This window comes from Puma concolor, chromosome C1 (assembly GCF_028749965.1).
Source record: "Puma concolor isolate L17-30 chromosome C1, mPumCon1.1.hap2, whole genome shotgun sequence".
NCBI lineage: Eukaryota > Metazoa > Chordata > Mammalia > Carnivora > Felidae > Puma > Puma concolor.
The window spans coordinates 155162409-155183344 of NC_141674.1; the positions used below are offsets into that span (position 1 = coordinate 155162409).

Sequence of the window (20936 nt, forward strand, 5' to 3'; positions counted from 1 at the left end):
AATTTTTATTTGTTAAGATGCACATTTGGATTTTGAAATCCACTGAAATAAATATAAAAATTTTTAAGTTTTTTAAACTTTTATCTGTCTCATGCATAAGCTAGGTGTTTTCTAGAAGAGAGATACGAGTGCCATTCAGAATTTCCTAATACTGCGTCTGTGACTTGTTGAAATCAAATAAACATCTTGATCAGTTGAAAAAAAAAAAAAAAAGAGAGAGATACCAGAGAGCTTGCTGTCTCTCTCCCTCTCTGTCCTGTGAGGACACAGCAGGAAAGCAGCTTTCTGCAACCAGGAAGAGATCTCTTGCCAAAACCTGACCATACTGACAGCCTCTAGAACTATGAGAAAATAACCTTCTGTTGTTTAAGAACCCCAGTCTACAGTATTTTGTTCTGGCACCCCAAGCTAATACAACTATGAACTGGGATTAAGTTATTTGATGAGAACATTAATATAAATGTTATATTAATACTTACGCTTACTTATGCTTTTTTATTTTAATCCTTTAAAAAATACATTTTTTTCCCAAAGGAAAGGCTATATCAAATGCAATTAGACAAGATATTTCATAATTCCTCCCAAATAAATTAGAGGCATAATTTTTGGTATTTTCCTGGTTGACTAAGAACCCAGACATCAGCACATGAAGTTGAAAATGATGTGATCTTTCAGAACAAATGATGTGATCTTCTTTGTAACAATTAATCAATAGGAAAGAATAAGTTATCTCGGGGACCTTGTTATCAAAGATAGTTATTTATCAGGACTCCTTTTTTCTCCCTCAACAGGTTACATTCATTAAAGACCCAGTACAGTCTTTGTACTGTGCTATAGACACTGTCTTAAGTTAATTTTATTTTGTCTTAAGACAAATTTAAGCTTGTTTCATTCCAGCATTCTCTTTGGACTCTGGATAATAAACTCCCCAACCCTTATCTGGAGAATCTATTCTATAATCAAGGCATAAAAATGGAATTGTTTGAAATAGCAGTATCCACGCTTTGTCTTGTAGATAAGTGATATTTTTAAAACTTGGGGAACCAATACTAAGTTATCAACATTTTATTTGGCCAAATAACATTCAAAACAAATGAATGCCACTGTCAGCAATTAACATCAGTTCACAAGTGACAAAGCATCTTCACACAAATTAATTAAAGAATATAATCTTAGTAGAGAATAAAAGGTGGTTTTCAAAGTGACTATATTCCTGTAGTGGGGAAACATCTACTATATTCCTTATTCTCATTTCAGCCTATGTTGGTGAAACTTCGTTAAGGGCAAATTTCTCTCGGATAGATAAAAAGTTTCTGCCATTTACCATTTTTCCTCCTGAGTGCTGGACTTCATTCCTATTTCTCGCTATTCAAAACCCTTCCTTATTCTAATTCTTAGGATTGGCCATTAACATAAAAAGTAACTTCAGTTTAACCACATCAGCATGCAGGGTCCAGATGAAAAATGCCTGTCTACTTAGATGTAATTATTTTCTCTCATTTTGTCAAATACTAAAGATAAATAATGCTTCCAATGCCATGATTACTTTATACTTCAGTATTTACAATATATTATATAAATATCTACTGAAGGCTGTAAATTAAAAACTAACCAAGATAGCAATAAAACTTACATGTATGGACTCAGTGAGACTACCCTTGCCATTACAATTCCAAGAATCAGAGTTGTCAAAACTGTAGAAAGAAGAGAGATCTGCAAAAGAAAATGTAAAGATGTTGTCAGTTTGGAAGAAAAATCGTTGTATTGAAAATATTAGGTGTTTCTCTTTTTACTTGCATAAACACATATACAGTTTTTGTTTACACAATCTATAGTAGTTTATTCTTATAGACTGGTGTTGATAATCTCAGGCATGTAACTTTTTATCAGATCACAGTACTCCTTTTTTTCTCAAAATAGGGGACAAGTACCATATATGAGTGCTCTAATCTTGCAACAGGGCTTTAAATGTTTTTAGTGGCTTACTGTATAGAATACAAAACTGGTGATTTTCATTCATGAAAGTGAAAGGGAAGTTGTTTTCTTTTTTCTTCAGGTCCTATTTTGGTGTTGGCTTGTGCTTTTTTTCTACCTATAATTACTTCCACTGCTTCTGTCTTTACCTTCTCCTCTCCCTTTCAACATAAGACCCTCCCCACACATACTCACTTTCACACATTTTGGGTGTCCTCTCCCTTTTCCCTTCTATTCTCTAGCTCTGTTTGTCTATTTTTCCTATTTGGCTTTGCCCTTTGGTCTGTTTCTACAGTCTTTGCTTTTTCCCCTCTCTTCTGTCACTATTTCAATGGTTAAAATATAAACCGGTCTGTGTGTATATGTGTTCTGTGCACTCAATATTAGATCTGTGTTTCTGCCCTTAATTTTTTAATGGATACACCCATTTTAGACTTCTTTCTCTAATAAGAGAAACATAATATGAAACTGCTTTTATTTCATTTGATTGTCATTAACCTTGTTTCCTGGGTTGTTAGTTTTTAACTAGAAAGAAGTGTATTATGAGTCCTCTGATCTACTGAGGAACAGGGATTTTAAATGACATTCCCCAGGTCATACAGCTAGAAGATGGCAGAGGGAGAATTCAAATGCAAGCATCCTGACTCCAGATCAGGACTCCTAACTACTGTGCTTTGCTCACTGGGAGTTTTATTTAGATATTTCAATATGAATCTTTTAAAGGGAATTTAGGGAAAATGTCCAGGTATTAATAACATGATAGAATGTTAGCTTTCTTTTCATGAATGCCCAGCCTTCTGCTCTCAGAAAATAACATTTACATCTATAACATGTGAAATGGAAAATTGTTCAGCCATTTAAAATTTTTCACAAAAAAGCTCTTGTTTATTTCTGGAAGTCTGTTAGGGAATGAAGGTAGAGTGGTCAGGATACTTTGGAATATCATCTCCACTCTCAGCTCCATCCGGAAGGACTGTGGGTAACAGGACCCATAACATGATCCTTATGGAAGGATCCATAACTACAGATAGACATGAAACATCACACTAAGAAGTAAAATTCACTCAAGTGTTGAACTCTTCAAATTAGAACATAAAAAATATATAAATAACTCTCTTTAAAAATGATTCATCAGAATGCTTGGAAAAATATAGCTATAACACCAATAATATTTTACATAAAATACAAACACTCCTTGAGAGTAATGAAATGAAAATATAAGTAGATAAAGGCTAACCCATGCAGATGAGCATATATGGTGAGAGGAATAATTACTTGTTTGGTTTCACTGGAAATAAATCATAATTTCTCTTTAGCAATAAGAATCATACACAACGGCCAAATTCTCATGAATCAATCAACATACTGACATTTAAATTCACTGGATGAAACACATCGTAGTTTACTAAAAAATTTTTAGCCAATGAAGTGAGTTATCCTTACTTCTTAAACTTAGTCTAACTTTAAATTGTTTGAACTACTATCTGTAAAAATGACAGAACATTTTTTCAGTAAATTAGACTTGTGCAAGTATAATTCTTTTTATTTTCTAAATTGAAAGTATGCTGTCTGCTTTCAGAGTATCTACCTTAAAAAAAGGAAAGTAAAGAACATATTTATTTCATAATCATTAACTATTTAACCATCAATTCCCACAAATAAGATTAATATTCAAGCACAGTTTACCCTAGTATAATTATAAGTAAACTAAAAGAAACTAAGATAAATATAATTAAGAACTTGGCCATATAGAAGATAGTTTCACACAATTAGTACAGGTAACAAATTATACTTCAGTACCTTTTTATTTTTTATTTTTAAAATATAATTTATTGTCAAATTGGCTAACATACAGTGAGTAAAGTGTGCTCTTGGTTTCTCGTTTCTGCTCTTGGTTTCAGTCTGCACCTTTTAAAATGTAAAAGTTACCTTTCCAAGCTTGGCTATATCACGATACAAGGACAAAGGCAGAGTAAAGGCAGCCGTGGAAAGCACAATAATGAAGTGGCGACCAATAAACAAGTTTGCAGGGTCAACTAAAACACAACAAATATTATAAATTCTTTATGGGTAAGAGTAACACACCAGGGATACAAGTAATTAGCCAAATACTTAATTGCAAAAATAACTCAACATTAAATGTTACCTAAATGACAAAGATTTTGAGTAAATAAATCCCATAAAATCATGTAAAAATAGAAATTATTCACAAAAATATAAATACAAAATAACTTAAGGATGAACCTATAGTTCAAATAATCTTTAAAAATTTTTTTTAATATTTATTTATTTATTTATTTATTTATTTATTTATTTATTTATTTATTTTAAAGTTTTCATTTATTTTTGAGACAGAGAGAGACAGAGCATGAGCAGGGGAGGGGCAGAGAGAGAGAGGGAGACACAGAATCTGAAGCAAGCTCCAGTCTCTGAGCTGTCAGCACAGAGCCTGACACGGGGCTTGAACTCACAGACTGTGAGATCATGACTTGAGCTGAAGTCAGATGCTTAAGCGACTGAGCCACCCAGGCACCGCTTAATGTTTATATTTGAGAGAGAGAGAGAGAGAGAGAGAGAGAGAGTGAGAGAGAGAGAGTGTGTGAGTAGGAGAGGGGCAGAGAGAGAGGAAGACACAGAATCTGAAGCAGGCTCCAGGCTCTGAGCTGTCAGCACAGAGCCTGACACGGGGCTCAAACTCATGAACCATGAGATCACGACCTGAGTTGAAGTTGGACGCTCAACCAACTGAGTCACCCAGACACCCCTAGTTCAAATAATCTTTTATTTTTCATTCAAATCATTTTGATAGCCTTCTAGTCAGTTTTCCTGCTTTACCTTTCCTTTGTCCCCCTAGAGTATACTTTTAACCCAGAAAGTACAAAGATCCTTCCCAAAGGTTAAACACATGATGTCACTGTTGGTTCAAAACTCTCTAATGGCAAATCCCTTCAATAGGAAGCAAGCTACATGAGGACAGGGCATGTTCTGAGGATTTTTCTTTTTTTTTTTTTTTTAATTTCAGTATTCTAGAGAGACGTGAGCAGTAAAACTTAACATTTCAAAAATCAAGCTTTAGGTAAAGATATTCTATTTCTACACTTTTGTTGAGAAGCAGTGGTCTCCCTGAAGAAAAGTAGACAGAAACAACTTGTGTAGACAAGTCTTTGGGAAGCTCTGCAGAAACCAGTATATACTGCAGACTCTTGGTATCATAATGAATAAATAATTGTGTGTGTGTGTGTTGGGGGGGTGTACGTGCACACGTGTGCCTGTCATCAAATATAAGCAAAAGTTGTAAACATAAAATAAAACATACTTGCAAGGGTTTATATCATTTTAAAGCTGTGCTAACCATAGTGTTAACTTCAGGAGCTATATATCCATTCCAAGGAAGACACCACTGCTTAAATATTTGAGCTCATATTGAATTCTTTCAGAGACCCTACCATTAGGTTTTTGAAAGGTCCCCAGTGATACCAAGTCTTTGTTCATTAATTTGTGCAAAGTCTAAGGTCTATAGAATAAGTGAGTGAGTGTGTTTAAAAAAAAAAAAAAAAGCTATTACTGGGAAAAGTGAGACTCATTTTTAATTTTCTCATATGGCTAATTAACTTACAGGGAAGTTCTCAGATGCAATTTCAAAGTGGTATAAATATACACACAAACACACATACGTACATACTGTAATAAAAAATAATCATGAATATTTGTTTAACTCAGACATAATTAAACAATTATCATAAAGTTGTGAAATCAAAATACTAAAACAGGAAGTTCAAGTTCCTGAACCCTGAGCTCAACTACTTACATATTTCTGGTGAACATAATTTGAATTAAATTATTTGCATATCTGTTTCTGTTTACCCTTTCAAATAATTTGCTCTACTAATATGTTTGGTAGAAAGTATAGGTTCTCTTCACTAGGAAATTTTAAGTCTTTAAAAAACACTGAAATATGGGGCGCCTGGGTGGCACAGTCGGTTAAGCGTCCGGCTTCAGCCAGGTCACGATCTCGCGGTCCGTGAGTTCGAGCCCCGCGTCAGGCTCTGGGCTGATGGCTTGGAGCCTGGAGCCTGTTTCCGATTCTGTGTCTCCCTCTCTTTCTGCCCCTCCCCCGTTCATGCTCTGTCTCTCTCTGTCCCAAAAATAAATAAAAACATTGAAAAAAAAATTTTTAAAAAAAAAACAAAAAAAAAAAAACACTGAAATAGAATCCTATGAATAGCAGAGACAAACCTAGTAACAAAGGCTCTCTATTACCATAAAGGACATTTTTTTAATAAGGATCTAATGATGAGATCTATTATTTATACTGATCTTCTAACAAAAATACACCTGAATAAGTATTTTAAGTGTTTAAACTATAGTAAGATTTTTTTAAGTCTATTTATTTTGAGAGAGAGAGAGCACAAGCAAGGGAGCAGCAGACAGAGAGGGAGAGAGAATCCCAAGCAGGCTCAGCACTGTCAGCATAGGGACTAACGTGGGGCTTGATCCCAGGAACCATGAGATCATGAGATGAGCTGAAATCAAGAGTCAGGTATTAACTGACTGAGCCACTCAGGCACCCCTAAACTATAGTAAGATTTTTGAGAAATTTCAAAATCATCTAAACATACAAATTCTTATACCAACATTTCTTACTACTTTGACTTGTATCAAGAACCAAAGCTTTGGTTATCTGAGAGAAGTATAAGCAATTCCCACTTGCCAGTCTAAGATATTGGTGATATATTTCAGGGGAAAAAATACAGCTAAGGATTTTATCTACTTCTAAAAGTATTTTGGCATCACCTTATACTTTATAAAATATACAAACAAGGCACACATTATAAAATATTCCATTCAACAATGATAAATAAACTGTGATAAGGGGCACCTGCATGGCTCAGTCAGTTGAGCATCCTACTTCAGCTCAGGTCATGATCTGAGCCTGGAGCATGTTTTGAATTCTGTGTCTCCCTCTCTCATGGCCCCTCCCCCATTCATGCTCTGTCTCTCTCTCTCTCAAAAATAAATAAACAAAAAAATTTTAAAAAACTGTGATAAGAATAAAGTGTGTTCTTTGCTATGTGGCCTATTTTTTTAAATTCATTTTTGATTATTAAAAATTTAATAACCAGGGAGGGAGGTTCAAAGGGAACTTTAGCTTTGTAGAAGGTGTTTTATTTATATGAAGAGTATATATCCATATACTATGTATAACTAAAAAACATCAAAAATGTGATCGAAATGTTTCTCTTTTGGGGAAATTTAAATTAATTTTGGTCTATTTTGTTGTACAGCTGATATTATACAGGAGAATACTGAACTACCATCAAAGCAAATAGGATAGGTATCTATAATTTGATATAAAAGTGTGTCCCTACTATACTACTAAGAGAAAAAGCACATTATAGAATAAGTTGTATAGTATTATCTTAGTCATGTGAATATCTGAAGTCATACATATTCTTAAGACTCTGGAGGTATATGTTAAAAAGGAAGGGAGGAAGGAAAGTAGGGAGAAAGTTGTTGGAAGAATTGTCCCTACCTGGTTTTCCCCAAACAAAGAAATTATGGGTATGTTCTATCTCCTCTATTTTGTCTGTGTTTTCTATTATTTCCTAGTAAATATATATATTTTTCAAATAAGAAAATAAAGTGATAAAAAGATTTTTCTAAATTAATATATGCTCCTTTGAAAACGTAAAATGTAACAAAGGAAACGAAAAAATCTTCATGAATCCAATTAAAAGATAATCACAGCTGACATGTGAATGTATTTTTTCTTGTTTTTTCCCTTAGTTGTTGATGAAAATAGAAAGTTTACATAATTAGGTAACATCTTATACACGGCATTCTTCCACTCACATGATCTCAGTTTATGAAAACATGATTTGTAGGCTGGGGGCTAGAACAGAAGCTGCTGATAAGAGCTAACAGTGTTGGGTAAGCCTGCTATCTGCCAAGGACTGTCGGTATTACCTCTGTTGTTTCACACAATTCTATGAAGCAGGTGGTACTCTACTTCGTAATTTAGAGATGAAGAGACTAGAACTCAGAGAGGGCATTAACCTTCTGAAGGCCACACAGCCAGCAAACAGTGTGTCTGTGATTTGATGGTCAAGTCTCCCTGATCTCCGTTTCCACTAAACCCTGTGAAAGGAGTAGGTGTGATTTCTAGTTTTAGGTTTTGTTTTCTTTCGGTTTGTATGTGTGTAGGATGAGTGATTCAGCACTGAGAGGAAAGGTGCATCTGCATCGCTGTCAACGATGATAACAACTGTAGAGTTAGGTCACCATGAACTGAGGATTATGTGGCTTGGACGGGAAGCTCTTCAAGACAAAAAGACTCGTGACCTCTAAGTTATTTAACGCGCCATGATACAGTGCAAGGTCAAACAGGGAGTGGGGTTGTGGCACATGTTGAAAAGGTCTGCTTGAAATGTTCATAGTGGTTTTTCAATATCAGGCCAAATGAAACAACCCAAATGTCCCTCAACTAGGTGACAGATAAACTGCTGTACATCCATATGATGAAACACTCCTCAGCAATAAAAAAAGAGCAAACTACTGATACACCCCCAAACTTGGATGAATCTCAAATGCATTATATTCAGTAAAGGATGCCAGACTTGAAAGTCTACCTATATATGATGCTATTTATCTGGCATTCTGGGAAAAGCAAAACTAGGGAGAGAAATCGTATAGTGGTTACCAGGAGCTGTACATGAAGGAGGGTTTGACTACATAGGGAAATAAGGAAAAATTTTTTGAGGGGATGGAATTGTTCTGTATTTTGACTGTGATTGTGGATATATGGCTATGCATTTGTCAAAACTCACTGACCTATACATTAGAAAGGGCTAATTTTACTGTATTAAATTATATCTTAATACAAATAATGGGGGGAAAGTCAGCTTGCTTATTTAAGAAACAGCATAGTAAAAACAGTACATGAAAAATGTTACTACAGAGAGTTGGTGATATGTAGCACAAGATTTTTAAAATCCAAAGTATTCTAAGTATATGAATAGCAATGATATCCTTTATACAGCTAAATAAGAACTAAACTGTCTATAAAGGTAGATTAATACTTTAGGATCAGAATGGATCATGGATATTGCTAGATATCTGAAGTCATCCAATTCTTCCACTTGCAAATATTTTGCTTGTAAGTTATTATGAACAACATTAACTATGAATAATACATAAATAAATATATTGACTCACCTCCTGGGATTCTTTGGAAAACTTTACTCAAAGTATCTCCAGTTATTATGTTGTAACTTATCATAGCTAAAAACATAATTAAAATAATCCAGTTACTGATAAGCCATCGCATATCTCATCTTGAATATTTAAAATTTTGTTTTGCATTTAGCAGTGTTTTCTCCAATTTTTTATTTAAATTCCAGTTGGTTGACATACAGTGTAATAGTAGTTTCAGGCATAGAACTTAGTGATTCATCACTTATATACAACACTTGGTGCTCATCACAACAAGTGCCTTCCTTAATACCCATCACTGATTTTCAAAGTAATGTTATTCCCAAATATTGGCATACTCCTACATCTTTCAAATATGTATTGTGATTATGAATATGTACAACTTCAAAAATAACTAGATAACAGATTTATGGGAGAATATAAATTTATATTACAAAAACATTTTCACCTTACAAATCGATTATTTTCCAGACAGAACACCTTTAAATAATAGTGAGTTTTGGTAGTCTTTTAAAATGTGATTTGTTGGACACCTGGGTGGCTCAGTCGGTTAAACATCTGACTTCAGCTCAGGTCATGATCTCACTGTTTCCAAGTTCGAGCCCCGCATCAGGCTCTGTGCTGACAGCTCAGAGCCCGGAGCCCGCTTAGGATTCTGTGTCTCCCTCTCTCTCTGCCCCTCCCCCGCTCACGTTCTGTCTCTGTTTCTCTCTCTCTCTCTCAAAAATAAACAGTAAAAATTTTTTTTTAAATTAAAATTAAAATGTGATTTGTTTTGTTACTAAAGTTCAGTTTCCAAACATGTTTTCTGTAACACATGCATTGCTCAAAACAAGGAACAATAATAGAAAATTGTGAAGGCTCCCAAATACCCCCTCATTTAAAAAAATAAGATTTGGGGGAAATAATAGTCTTAGCCTTCCATGAAGACATAAGGAGCTACTGGTTTGAACAATAGCTTCTATATTACTGATTTTAAAAATCAAGTCAATTCGACCACTGGTAAACGTTAACAACGCACCTAAGAAGACATGCTCACCAGTATGGCACAAATTTTAAATTGCATGTTGGCCTTGTTTGTACATGGCTTCCACAGACCCTTAGGTTTTCAAAAAATGTATTTCAGCTTTAGAAGAAATCTATTATTTCACCTATTCACTTTTGTTTTTTTATTATTTTGTTAAATGTTTACTTTTGAGAGAGTGTGCGAGGGGGGCGGGGCAGAGAGAGGAGCAGGCTCTGTGCTGACAGCAGAGAACCTGATGCGGGGTTCAAATTCATGAACCATGGGGTTCAAACTCATGAACTGTGAGATCATGACCTGAGTTGAAGTAGGATGCTTAACTGATTGAGCCACCCAGGTTTCCCTTACCTATTCACTTTTAATCTACTATTAAAGCTACTTTCTTCAAAAATAGTTGTATGCTTATGAAATAATTCCAATATTCATTGTCACCTTACCTATGAGGATATACCTGTAAAAGGAATCAACTTACCTATAAAAGGATACAAAAACTGAAGAACAGAGAGGAGGAGATATCCCGGAAAGCCAAAGGTTTTATTGACCAAAGACTGGTAAGTGTCTGTTCCAGAGAGGGCCCCTCCTTTTATCAATAAAACAAGGGAAAAGTCTGCGGCAAAAATAGCAATTAAACAATGTCAGATTGCATTTAATACACAAGTTTTAAAAAATATTTTGACTTAAAGACTTCAAAGAAACTTTTTGAAGAGTTTAATTTAATGCCACAGTAGATTGGCATGGCAAGGCTCACTTTCTTCTCATAAAACATTACCTTTCATGAAACAGTACTATTTCCAGTCATATATTTTTCAATTGAGATGCAAATACACTTAACATATCTGTGCAATGACCTGGACAGAAGGAAGTATGCAGACTAGAAACAAAGCATCAGTTTTCCATTTTACTTTCCTAACCTAACCAATGTAACGACTTTTAACAGGATGTGGCTCAACTGTCCAAGCAACAGAATGTAGGTAATCAAATATTTCATAGACATTCAATGTGTGAAAACCAAGAATGAAAAATGATGCAAGCATTCAGGAAAAAAAAATAGATTGAGGAGAATCAGATCATTTGTTTTATAACAAAGTACAAGTAGGAACTTTATTTTACAGTTATTGTGGTTAAGAGAGAACTCGAAGAATTTTTTTTGTAATTTATACTTTAAAGATTTAAGCTCTCATTTTAGAGTTGGATTTGAAGACACAAATATATAGGAATTATACAATTAAAAGTTGATCTCTCTTTCCTTCCCCCCCCCCCACACTTAAATCAATGTTTTTTGAATACTAAATGAATGACATTGAAGGTGCATTGGGTACCCAGCTATGTACAGGGTATGATTCTTGTTCTTTCTCTTCTCTTGCTCATGCTTCCAGCACAGGTGATTTTTTTTATCCCTTAAGTAATTTGGAAATGCATTAAAATACAAAGGAAAAAACAGAAATCATTGCAATATGCTTTCCACCTTGATTCCCTCCAACATTCTTGAATCTTCTTTCAACAAATTCACCAGTAAGCTCCAAGTGGATAAATCCAACTGACGCATCCTAAATCTTAATCTAACTTGCTATTTCAGTAGCAAGTTTTTTCTTTCATTAAAACTTTTTAATGTTTATTTACTTTTGAGAGAGAGAGAGACAGAGACAGAGACAGAGCACAGGTGGGGAGGGGCAGAGAGAAAGGGAGACACAGAATCCTAAGCAGGCACCAGGCTCTGCGCTGTCAGCACAGAGTGGGATACGGGGCTTGAACTCATGAACCGTGAGATATTGAGCTGAGCCAAAGTGGGACACTTAACCAACTGAGCCACCCAGGCGCCCTAGCGATTTTTTTGTTTACCATTCCCCTCTTCCTCAACCACCTTCCCTTGGCCTTTGTGACTTCACTTTCTTTTGGATTTCCTCCTACCATTTTTTTTTTTTTTTTTTTGGACAGAACAATAAACATAACCAAAGATAGGAAGCAGGAAGATTTATTTGCCTTTCCGAGCTTTGATTTTCCTCAGATACAACTTTAGCTTCTTGTCCCCTAGCACATAGCCACCTACTCCGCCACACTGTCTGGTCTTGAAGCGACGTATGCAAGAAGCTTGCCCTGCTGGAACCGCTCCTTCAGAATACCATTGATTTGGGCATTCTTTTTCCTTTCATCATATTTCTTCTGAATTTTCTTTGATTGTTTTTTGTTTAAAGCTTCTCAGGAGTCAGGTTGGTCCCCTTCTTGCAGCACAGGGACAGTGCACAGTAGGACTCCTACCACTGTCATAGGGTGTGCTGTCAATGAGCACGATACAGTTATTCACCAGGGTTTTGGTGCTGACCAGTTCGTTGTTAGATGCATTACAGACAACATCAATAATTCTTGTTTTGCGTGTACAACACTGGGAGCCTCAGAAGAAGTTCCCCACGGCCAGTCTCAAGGCACGGTCCTGCCTTCCCCAACATGGATTGTGTGTATGTGGCAGGGCCAATCAGGGTTTGCAGCGGGCATCCCAGCTCATACTTGTGCTTCTTGTAGGGCTTTCTCTTGCCCCCTGTCTTGTGGTGCTTGTGCCACTTGTCCCTAGAGATGCGCATTGCTCTGAGCGCTGACTGCAAAAGAGCGATTTCGTCCTACCTTTTGACCAATCATACAGTTTTTTGTTTTCTGTTTATTTGTTTGTTTGTTTTTACCAGTTTCTTTCACTCTGTTTAAAACCTGGATTCTTGGGACTTTTTTCTCACTCCTCAAAATGAACTACTGTGATCTTACTCATGCCTGTGGCTGTAATTTTCATACAGCTGTTATTAACCACCATCATTGTATCTCTAAACCAGTCTCCTCCAAACTCCAATTTCTATATCTAGCTGGCTAATAAACATTTTACCTCGGACATCTCATAGACATCTTTGTTTTTTGTAATGCCCAAATGTTAATTTATAGATTTGTTCTGGAACCTGCTTCTCCATCTATATTTTTCCAAATTATTAACAATATCAGTAGAAATTTGAGAATCACCATAGACTTCTCATTACCCATCACCTGCTATATTCTTTTGGTCACCAAGTCCATTAACTATTGCACCATAAATTATTCAACAGTATCCTCTCATTTCTAATCTCTAATATGTTTTATTTGAGGGCTTAGGCTTTTATCATTTCTTTCCTTGATTACTGCAAAAACTCCTAATAGTTCTCCCATCCACCCATCTGGCCCCTCTTCAAGATACTTTTGACATGCCTTCCCTACCAAGATTTTCTTGACGTCTTCCCTCTACCGATGGACCTGACCACAGCATACACCTGATCATGTCTTCTGCTTAAAATCCTCCCGGGGAATCCTCTAACGCTTTGGATTAAAAAATCCTTTTCATGAGGCAGAAAAAATTACTTATTAGCTGTGTGATCTTGGGTGAAAGACTTGATTTTCTCGAGTCTCAGCTGTAAAGTAAGACAATACACCAAACCTTGAAGAGTCTGTGAGGATTATGATATTTAAATGTCTACCACCATGCCTAGCATGCTATTACAGGCTAAATGAACGGGAATTTGTGCTACTTTTGGTTATTTTCTATAGGCTGCATATGGTGGTGGAGAAAGCTCTGTATTTGGAGTCTGATAACAATAATGATAACAGCCAGAAAAATACTAGCAAATACTTTCACAGCACTGTTTTCTGTGCCAGGCTTTTTCCTAAATGCTTTATGCATATTAACTTGTTTAATTCTTACAACAACTCTAAGCAGGTGCAATTATTACCCACCGCCTTTAAAAGATGAGAAAAGTGAGCCACAGAAGGGTAAGCAAATTGCTGAACTTCACAGGGTTAGAAAGGAAGAGTCAGGACTCAGATCCTGGTTGTCTGGCTCCAGAATCCATGCACTTAGTCAAAGTTACAATTTTCTTGTCAATAACTGCTAACCTGGGGCAAGTCTTTTAACCTATCAAAGGCTCAATTTCCTTCTCTAAAAGAGTAGAACATACTCCATGAAGTAGAATATCTACTTATGAAGGATTAAGAACAGTGGCTGCATTACGCTTAGGATCCAGCCAGTCTGCAGGAAGCAGTAATGATGATCATTACATGGGAGCCTTCATAAATGCCTCTGCAAACCTCTAACTTCATCTCTCTCCCCTTCGAACATCAACCCTATGCTTTAGCCAGATGGAGTCACTTACACAGCTTCCTTTTGCACTTCCACATTTCCCTCTGCTTAGAGTACCCTTCCATTTTCTTTGCTCACTCATCAACAGTCAGTGGAGGTGTCTCTTCATTCCCAAAATATGACTGCTCCTTTGAGACTGGGTTAAGTGCCAGCATCCGTATCATAATGCACATATTTATGTACTTTTATTATGGCATTTTCATAAAGTATTATAATTCTATGTCTTTGTCTGCCTGACACAACATCGTGAGCTTCATACAGGCAGGAATAATGTTCTTCATTGGTATAATGACAGCAGTTGTCACTAAATATTTGTTGAATGAATTAATATAGCAGGATTGCTAGATGTCTCCATAACTGATCAAAATTCAATGTAATAAATGGCCTAATGAGTATATTTAAAAATATTCTAAAATCACAAAAGACATAGAAATTAATTATATTGCCTTTGTTTAAAACCAGGAAAGGCTTCACAGAGGAGTTGAGTAAGGCTTGGAGGATATACAGCATTTCACCAGGTAGAGAAGAAAAAGAATGTCAAGCAGGGAGACTATCCATGGGAAGGCAGCATGACAGCACAATCTGCAGAGGATGGAATATTCCAGAATAGCTAAAACATAACTTCTACACATGGTAATGTTCGTGACAATGTGAAAGAGATGTTAGATTAGTTGGAGATGAAACTAAAAATTCAGATTGTGGCTGAGCTATGAAGGAATTTGAATGCAATTTTTTTTCTGTTGTCTTTAAATATTTAAATATTTAAATATTAAATATTTAAATATTTTCTGCAGTCTTTAAATATACTGCATGCAAATTTTAGATAAATCCATGAATGAGTCTATGTTATCCAACATAAAAATTTTCTTTTAAATCAGTATGTATGTTTGAAAAATAAAAATTATTACACTCTAATCAACAAATATAAAAATCTTAAAAAAATTAAACTAAACCATTTGTTGTAAATATTTACAATTTGTTTTTATTTCCCAACATTTCAAAAGCATGAAAACAGAAAAACTACCTCCTAGCTGGACATATCTCATTAGAGGCCTTAAAAAGAAAAAAAAAAAAAAAAAGAATAATTATAAAGAAAAACAATTGTGTAATTACAGTGTCAATTTATTTTTTTAAGTTCATTTTAAATTTATTTATTTTTGAGAGAGAGCGTGAGAGCATGTGTGCAAGTGGGGGAGGGGCAGAGAGAGAAGGAGACACAGAATCTGAAGCAGGCTGTGCTGACAGCTCAGAGCCTGACATGGTGCTCGAACCCACAAACTGTGAGATCATGATCTGAGCTGACGTCAGAGGCTTAACCAACTGAGCCACGCAGGCACCCCTTATCTATTTTGAAAGAGAGAGAGAGAGAGAGAGAGAGAGAAAGGGAAAGAGAATCCCAAGCAGGCTCTGCACTGTCAACAGACGGATTGGGGGGATGTGGGGGGTGGGGTGGGGCTTCAAATGACAAACCGAGAGATGAGAAATTGTAACCGGAGCCAAAATCAAGAGTTAGAAGCTTAACTGACTGAGCCACCCAGGGGCCCCTACAGTGTCAACTGAAAGAAAAATTCAGTATTATATCCTACTTGTAGATTTTCCTCTTTAAGGCCTAATTAAAAAATAAAAGGAATCACTGTAATTTTTTTTTTTTTTTGCTTCTGTGTGGTCATCCTTTATTCATCAAAGTTACTTAAATATTTTGATCATGCAACTGAATAAGAGTAACTAATTTCTACTGATTAGTAACTTTGCAATATATGGCTTTGCAAAAGGCTGTTCACAGTTACTGCTACAAGTTTATGCATGGCATTAGTTGAGACAGTTATTCACATTATGATTTATTTATGTATAATGTGATTTGGCTTGGGTAAACTGTCAATTCTCAAGTATTTAATTCTTAGGTGATATATATTTTTTAATTTTTTTCTATCTACTGGCTTACAGTGTGTGTAAATGTTTACAGCGCGCTTAAATAATCCACGGTTATTATGCCTGGGTGGAAATTATTTGTCAGTGATGACTGACTGGGAAACAGGAAATTAAAAACGACAAGAGTAATCCTTGAATGGGATTTTTTAGTGTGATGAATGTTCTCATGAATAGAATGCAATTTTTAAACACCAGAAACTCTGAATAAGCACAACGTTATGGGTCCCATGGGTTACTCAGTTTTGGGTCTTAAGCTACAAAATAAGAGCTTAGAAGCTCAAAGCAGCTTAGGTTTGGGGAGAGCAGGTGGTGAGAAGAAAGCAGGGAGGAAAGCAGCCCAGTGCTCCTGCAGCTACTGTGGTAACTACTGTGTGCTTTACTCTCTCTTCCTCAGCCTGAGGGAAAAAACAGAGTTAAAGGCTGGTCTTGGAAACCTGAGATTTTGTGAGGGGATGGCATCTTGGGCTCCAGAAGCAGAGCTGACCAGAGATTCCTGGGCATGGGATTTGAGGGAGTGCCCTCGAGAGAAGGGGAAGAACGGGACAGGGGAAGGGAAACAGCTCAGCCAGCGCATGGTCTCAGGTGAAGACTATCCTCAGCCCAATCCCTGTGGTGGAGGCCCTCTGGAGCTACACCTGCAACACTCACTGGTGTCTCCCGGAGGCTGGGAGGTCAGCTTTTGTGTTCCTACCAGTCAGTCATTGGCCAGAGGCTGGGCATCATTACCTCACAGGAAGGTGGCCCCATCGAGAGCCAGGTCAACTGAAGAAACAGACAGCTGAGGAGTTCTGCATTGCCCGGTAAAAGGCATCCAAGTGACCACACACAGCAGCCACCAACCAACAGCCACCGCAAGTGGGTATCTGGTTTTGATCACTGCCTCTTTCACAGTGACCCTAAGGTAGAGGAAGGACCCTGTGGTTGTCATGAGGTGAGTTGGGGGGGGGGTGGCGGGTAAAAGGGCAGGGATGAGAACAACAGGAAGAGGAGGTGAGTATGAGTTGTAAAGTAGCAAAACGTGAGTGTGAATGAACATGTTACATGAAAAGGGGGAAGCAGAAGAGAAGTGATAGAGAAGCACCTTATTGCTGCCCTCTAAGATAGTGGTAGTAGGGAGCCTGGGCAGGCACCGTGGGGAGTGGGTGGTGGACACCCTGAAAGGTGCTGGTTGAGCACCAGGCCTTTCAGTCTTACCTGCACAAAAATAGCTAGAAAATATTGCTCATTCGTGCGCATCTGCTTAAGGTATTTGTGGGAGAGGAAGGCCTGATGTCTACACTTTCAGAGCAGTCTCTCCCAGCCTTTAAAATGACTCCCCCATCTACTGCTCTCTGCACAAAGTGAAAAAAGGCACATGAAAAGGATTTAGGCTTGGTGATATATAATGCTTTTCTAATCTGTTCAGAGGATTAGTAGGCAAAGTAAATCTTCTCGGACATAAATGTCTAAATTCTTTAGGATTATTTGATGCACTTCTTAATTAGGAAATTCAATTATTTGTGTGTCTGTGTGTGTGTGTGTGTGTGTAATCATCATTGCACAATTTAAGTTGCAGGAAAAAGCAATTACATAGTATTTTACCTGTAACATATGAAACCCAGAATAAAAGCAATATTCCCAGAGGAAAGCCAGCTTGCTTCATTGAATAAGGTAATCCTGGAAAAAACATAAAATGCCCCACCCATCACATTAATAAAACATATAGAAATTTAGAAGTTTCCCCTCAATTCCTATATATAACAAGCTCATAAAGTGACATATTTACAGGACATGGTTGTAAACAGTGCACAAGGCTACTCAAATGTTAGTATGTTAATACTATTTCAGAATAAAATGCAAGCTAAGGACATGTCAAGAAAGCAAATTTATGAGGTGACGGAATAAGAATAAGAAAGCAGCAAGATGCCAGTTCACACAAATAATGTTCACTTCAGGGTGAGGGGAACATGACCTTGAATATGTGGAAAGTAATGACCTAAAGCTTTCCTTTCGTGCTAGCTGGGAAAGCAGAGAAGGTAATAAGGCTTCAGAAAGGGGATATGAGGAAAGACTAATGCCAGAATCAAAATGGTAACCATGTAGGAAACGGAGAGAGAAATGAGAAGGCAAAAGTATTTTCTATAAAGCTGAAGGGTTATATAAAAGTATTTCCTATGAATTTTTTGGGAAATGGTCAATTTTAGATTATGGGCAATACATATTTAAGATAAAATGTATTTAAAATATTTCCATCAAGAATTTATTCCATGAAAAATTTTTCCTTAAAAAATCTGCTGTACATATGAAGAGGCACTTTTCAATGCTGCTGACACGAATCAGCTTAAAAGTGTTCACATTAGGAATTAACTCTGGAATTCTGCCTGGCAGAGTTGCCCACACCTCTCTGGTTCATGGGAGCAGAATTTCAAACAAATCGTTGCCCCTACTTGATTACTTTGCCTCACCTACCTCTATTCTGTGTACCACCAAAAAGAATTGTCTATATATGGAATCAAGGAAAATCAAGAGACACATCAGCTTGCAACAGATGAAAAAAGTAACTCAATCCAGATGAACATTCAATGATGACTATAACTAAAAGGTCAAAACTTTACAGGAAAAAGTAGTATTCTCAATGAATTTTGCAGGATTTTGTTTTGTCTTGCTGTTTCTTAAATTGGATGTTTTCCGAGAACAAACAGAATGATAAGCACTGAAAAAACAATTGCCTTAATTACTCTAATGCAACGCACCTAATTTTGTCAGAATTTTCCCCTTGCTTCAAACTGGGAAAATATGAGCTGCTCACTTCTTTCAATTCTGATTATTTGGCTCCTTCATTAAAAAAAATCTATGTATTTTCATTTAACCAATATCTACTTAATAATTAAATGATACTTAAAATTAATATATCATAAGTTTGTACTTTAACTCTAGATAGGCAAGGAAACACTGTATGATTTAATTATTCACAAGATTATTATGTTTTCACATTAAATTTATGTACCTTCAATATTTCCAAATATCTGGAGATTTACACTATAGAAGGTCATAGAAAGGTGGTTCAAGTAATGGTGGACACTTCAGGAAGATGGAAAAAGTATATTATTATTTATTTATTATCAATTGACCATAGAGCCCATAAAAATAAATTCAGCAGATGCCATATGCAGCTCCAACTTTATCTGTCACTCATGGAAGATGCTCTCAAATGAGGAAAGAGTGTGAACAGAACCTCATCTTCAGCATAAAAGTGCACATGGTTACACTGGAAAAAAAGGAGGTGATTTTATGGGAAAAAATTACCAATTTTAATACTTCATATTTTTTCCTCAAAAATAATCAGTGAATACTAGCAACAGAGTAAGAGCCTTAAATTTTGTCTTTTCATTTAAAACTTAAAACAAAATAAAACAACACTTACCTATTATACCAGATCCTATAATCGAGTTGACAACATTAAAAACAGCTGTGGACTGACGACAAGTTTTCCCTTTGTGCTTATGTTCAGAGACGAGCGTTTCTCTGTCATCCAGATTGCTCTATTTTGATATATAAAATGGCAATTAAATATTTACTAGGTCAAAAAATTAGAAAAGTGTCAGATAAATATGCAATGTAGGATAACGGTAAGAAAATGAGAGCAGGATAATAATAATATAACGTATAATAATAATAATAATAATAATAATAATAATAAAGAACAAAAATAACAGCTAGGAACAGAGCATTGTAAACAAATTCCATCCTAAAATGTCCCAATTATAGCTGCACCAAGTTCACGGACTGCTGAATGGAATCGCAGAATACAGGCTCAGTTAGGGAGCCAATGATGCGATTTTGTAAGATTAAAGGGGTATATTGAAAAGTGCCTGCCAAGAAAAAAAAAAAAAAAAAAGGTCAGAGGAAGGCAAAACTTTTTCTCCTGGAGGACTTTCTGCAGTGCTAAAACCCAAGGCAGCAGACCTCTGTTGCAGGGTGAATGAAACTGGAAGGGACCTGGCTTCAGAAGCTGCCCCAGTCCCCAGCTTTACCTGAGGCAGGATGACGGGCCCCTGCGCCTGGTAGCCCATGGCTGCAACAGAGTCCTCAGCAAGCGGAAGGCTTGTGGGCCTGGGAAGCCCACTCTTGCTCTCCCAGCCTCCCCTGCGACCTCGCATATCCGGGGGCCCGCGCGGCGGGAGAGGGGAGCGAGCGGTCCCGCGGCCGCCCCTGGCCCCACCTCCGCAGTTCAGCGGGGGCGCGGGCTGCTGGGCTGCAGCAGCCCCGGATGGTTTCTTCTGGGAGCTCGTCCAGCCACTGCACCCTCCTTCTCAGGCAGGATGCTACGCGGGATGCTTCTGATCTGGGGCGCCCTCTCTCCCCTCACCAGTCTTTCCCCACCCGCGCCCCACCTCCAGTTGGAAAGTACAGTTTGTTCTGTGCTGCCCTACCCAGATTGTGCTAAGAGATACGATGGCTTCATTTTAGTCCACTCCAAAGTTAGCTGCTGCTCTTTGGATGGAGTCTTACGCCCAGGTAAGAACGCAGTAGCACCCCTGCTCCCATGGAGCATGTTTTCTGTTCCCACCACCTCCTCGTCCCTACACATCGTCTGTGTTAGAGAGGACAGATGAAAATGTAGGACTTTTATTTTAAATGGGAAACAACCAACCCAAGAAAAAACTTTTCTAG

General features: G+C 36.9%; 1 protein-coding gene and 1 pseudogene across 2 annotated transcripts in view; both read right to left on the reverse strand.

Moving 5' to 3' along the window:
- Positions 1–20606, reverse strand: part of SLC38A11 (solute carrier family 38 member 11) — a 56799-nt gene extending 36193 nt beyond the window's left edge. The window contains exons 1-7 of one of the 2 annotated variants that reach the window (XM_025935047.2): positions 20297–20606; positions 19687–19804; positions 17865–17939; positions 10683–10817; positions 9190–9255; positions 3904–4010; positions 1634–1713 (exon numbers count right to left, since the gene is read on the reverse strand). In XM_025935047.2, coding sequence (XP_025790832.2) covers positions 1634–1713; positions 3904–4010; positions 9190–9255; positions 10683–10817; positions 17865–17939; positions 19687–19804; positions 20297–20422 — 707 coding nt within the window. In that variant the 5' untranslated portion in view covers positions 20423–20606. Of the gene's footprint in view, positions 1–1633; positions 1714–2169; positions 2236–3903; positions 4011–9189; positions 9256–10682; positions 10818–17864; positions 17940–19686; positions 19805–20296 lie in introns of those variants that run through there. The other variant, XM_086718787.1, reaches the window with a different exon arrangement.
- LOC112871940 (small ribosomal subunit protein eS8 pseudogene) lies at positions 12183–12996 on the reverse strand (annotated as a pseudogene).
- Positions 20607–20936: the final 330 nt, after the last annotated feature.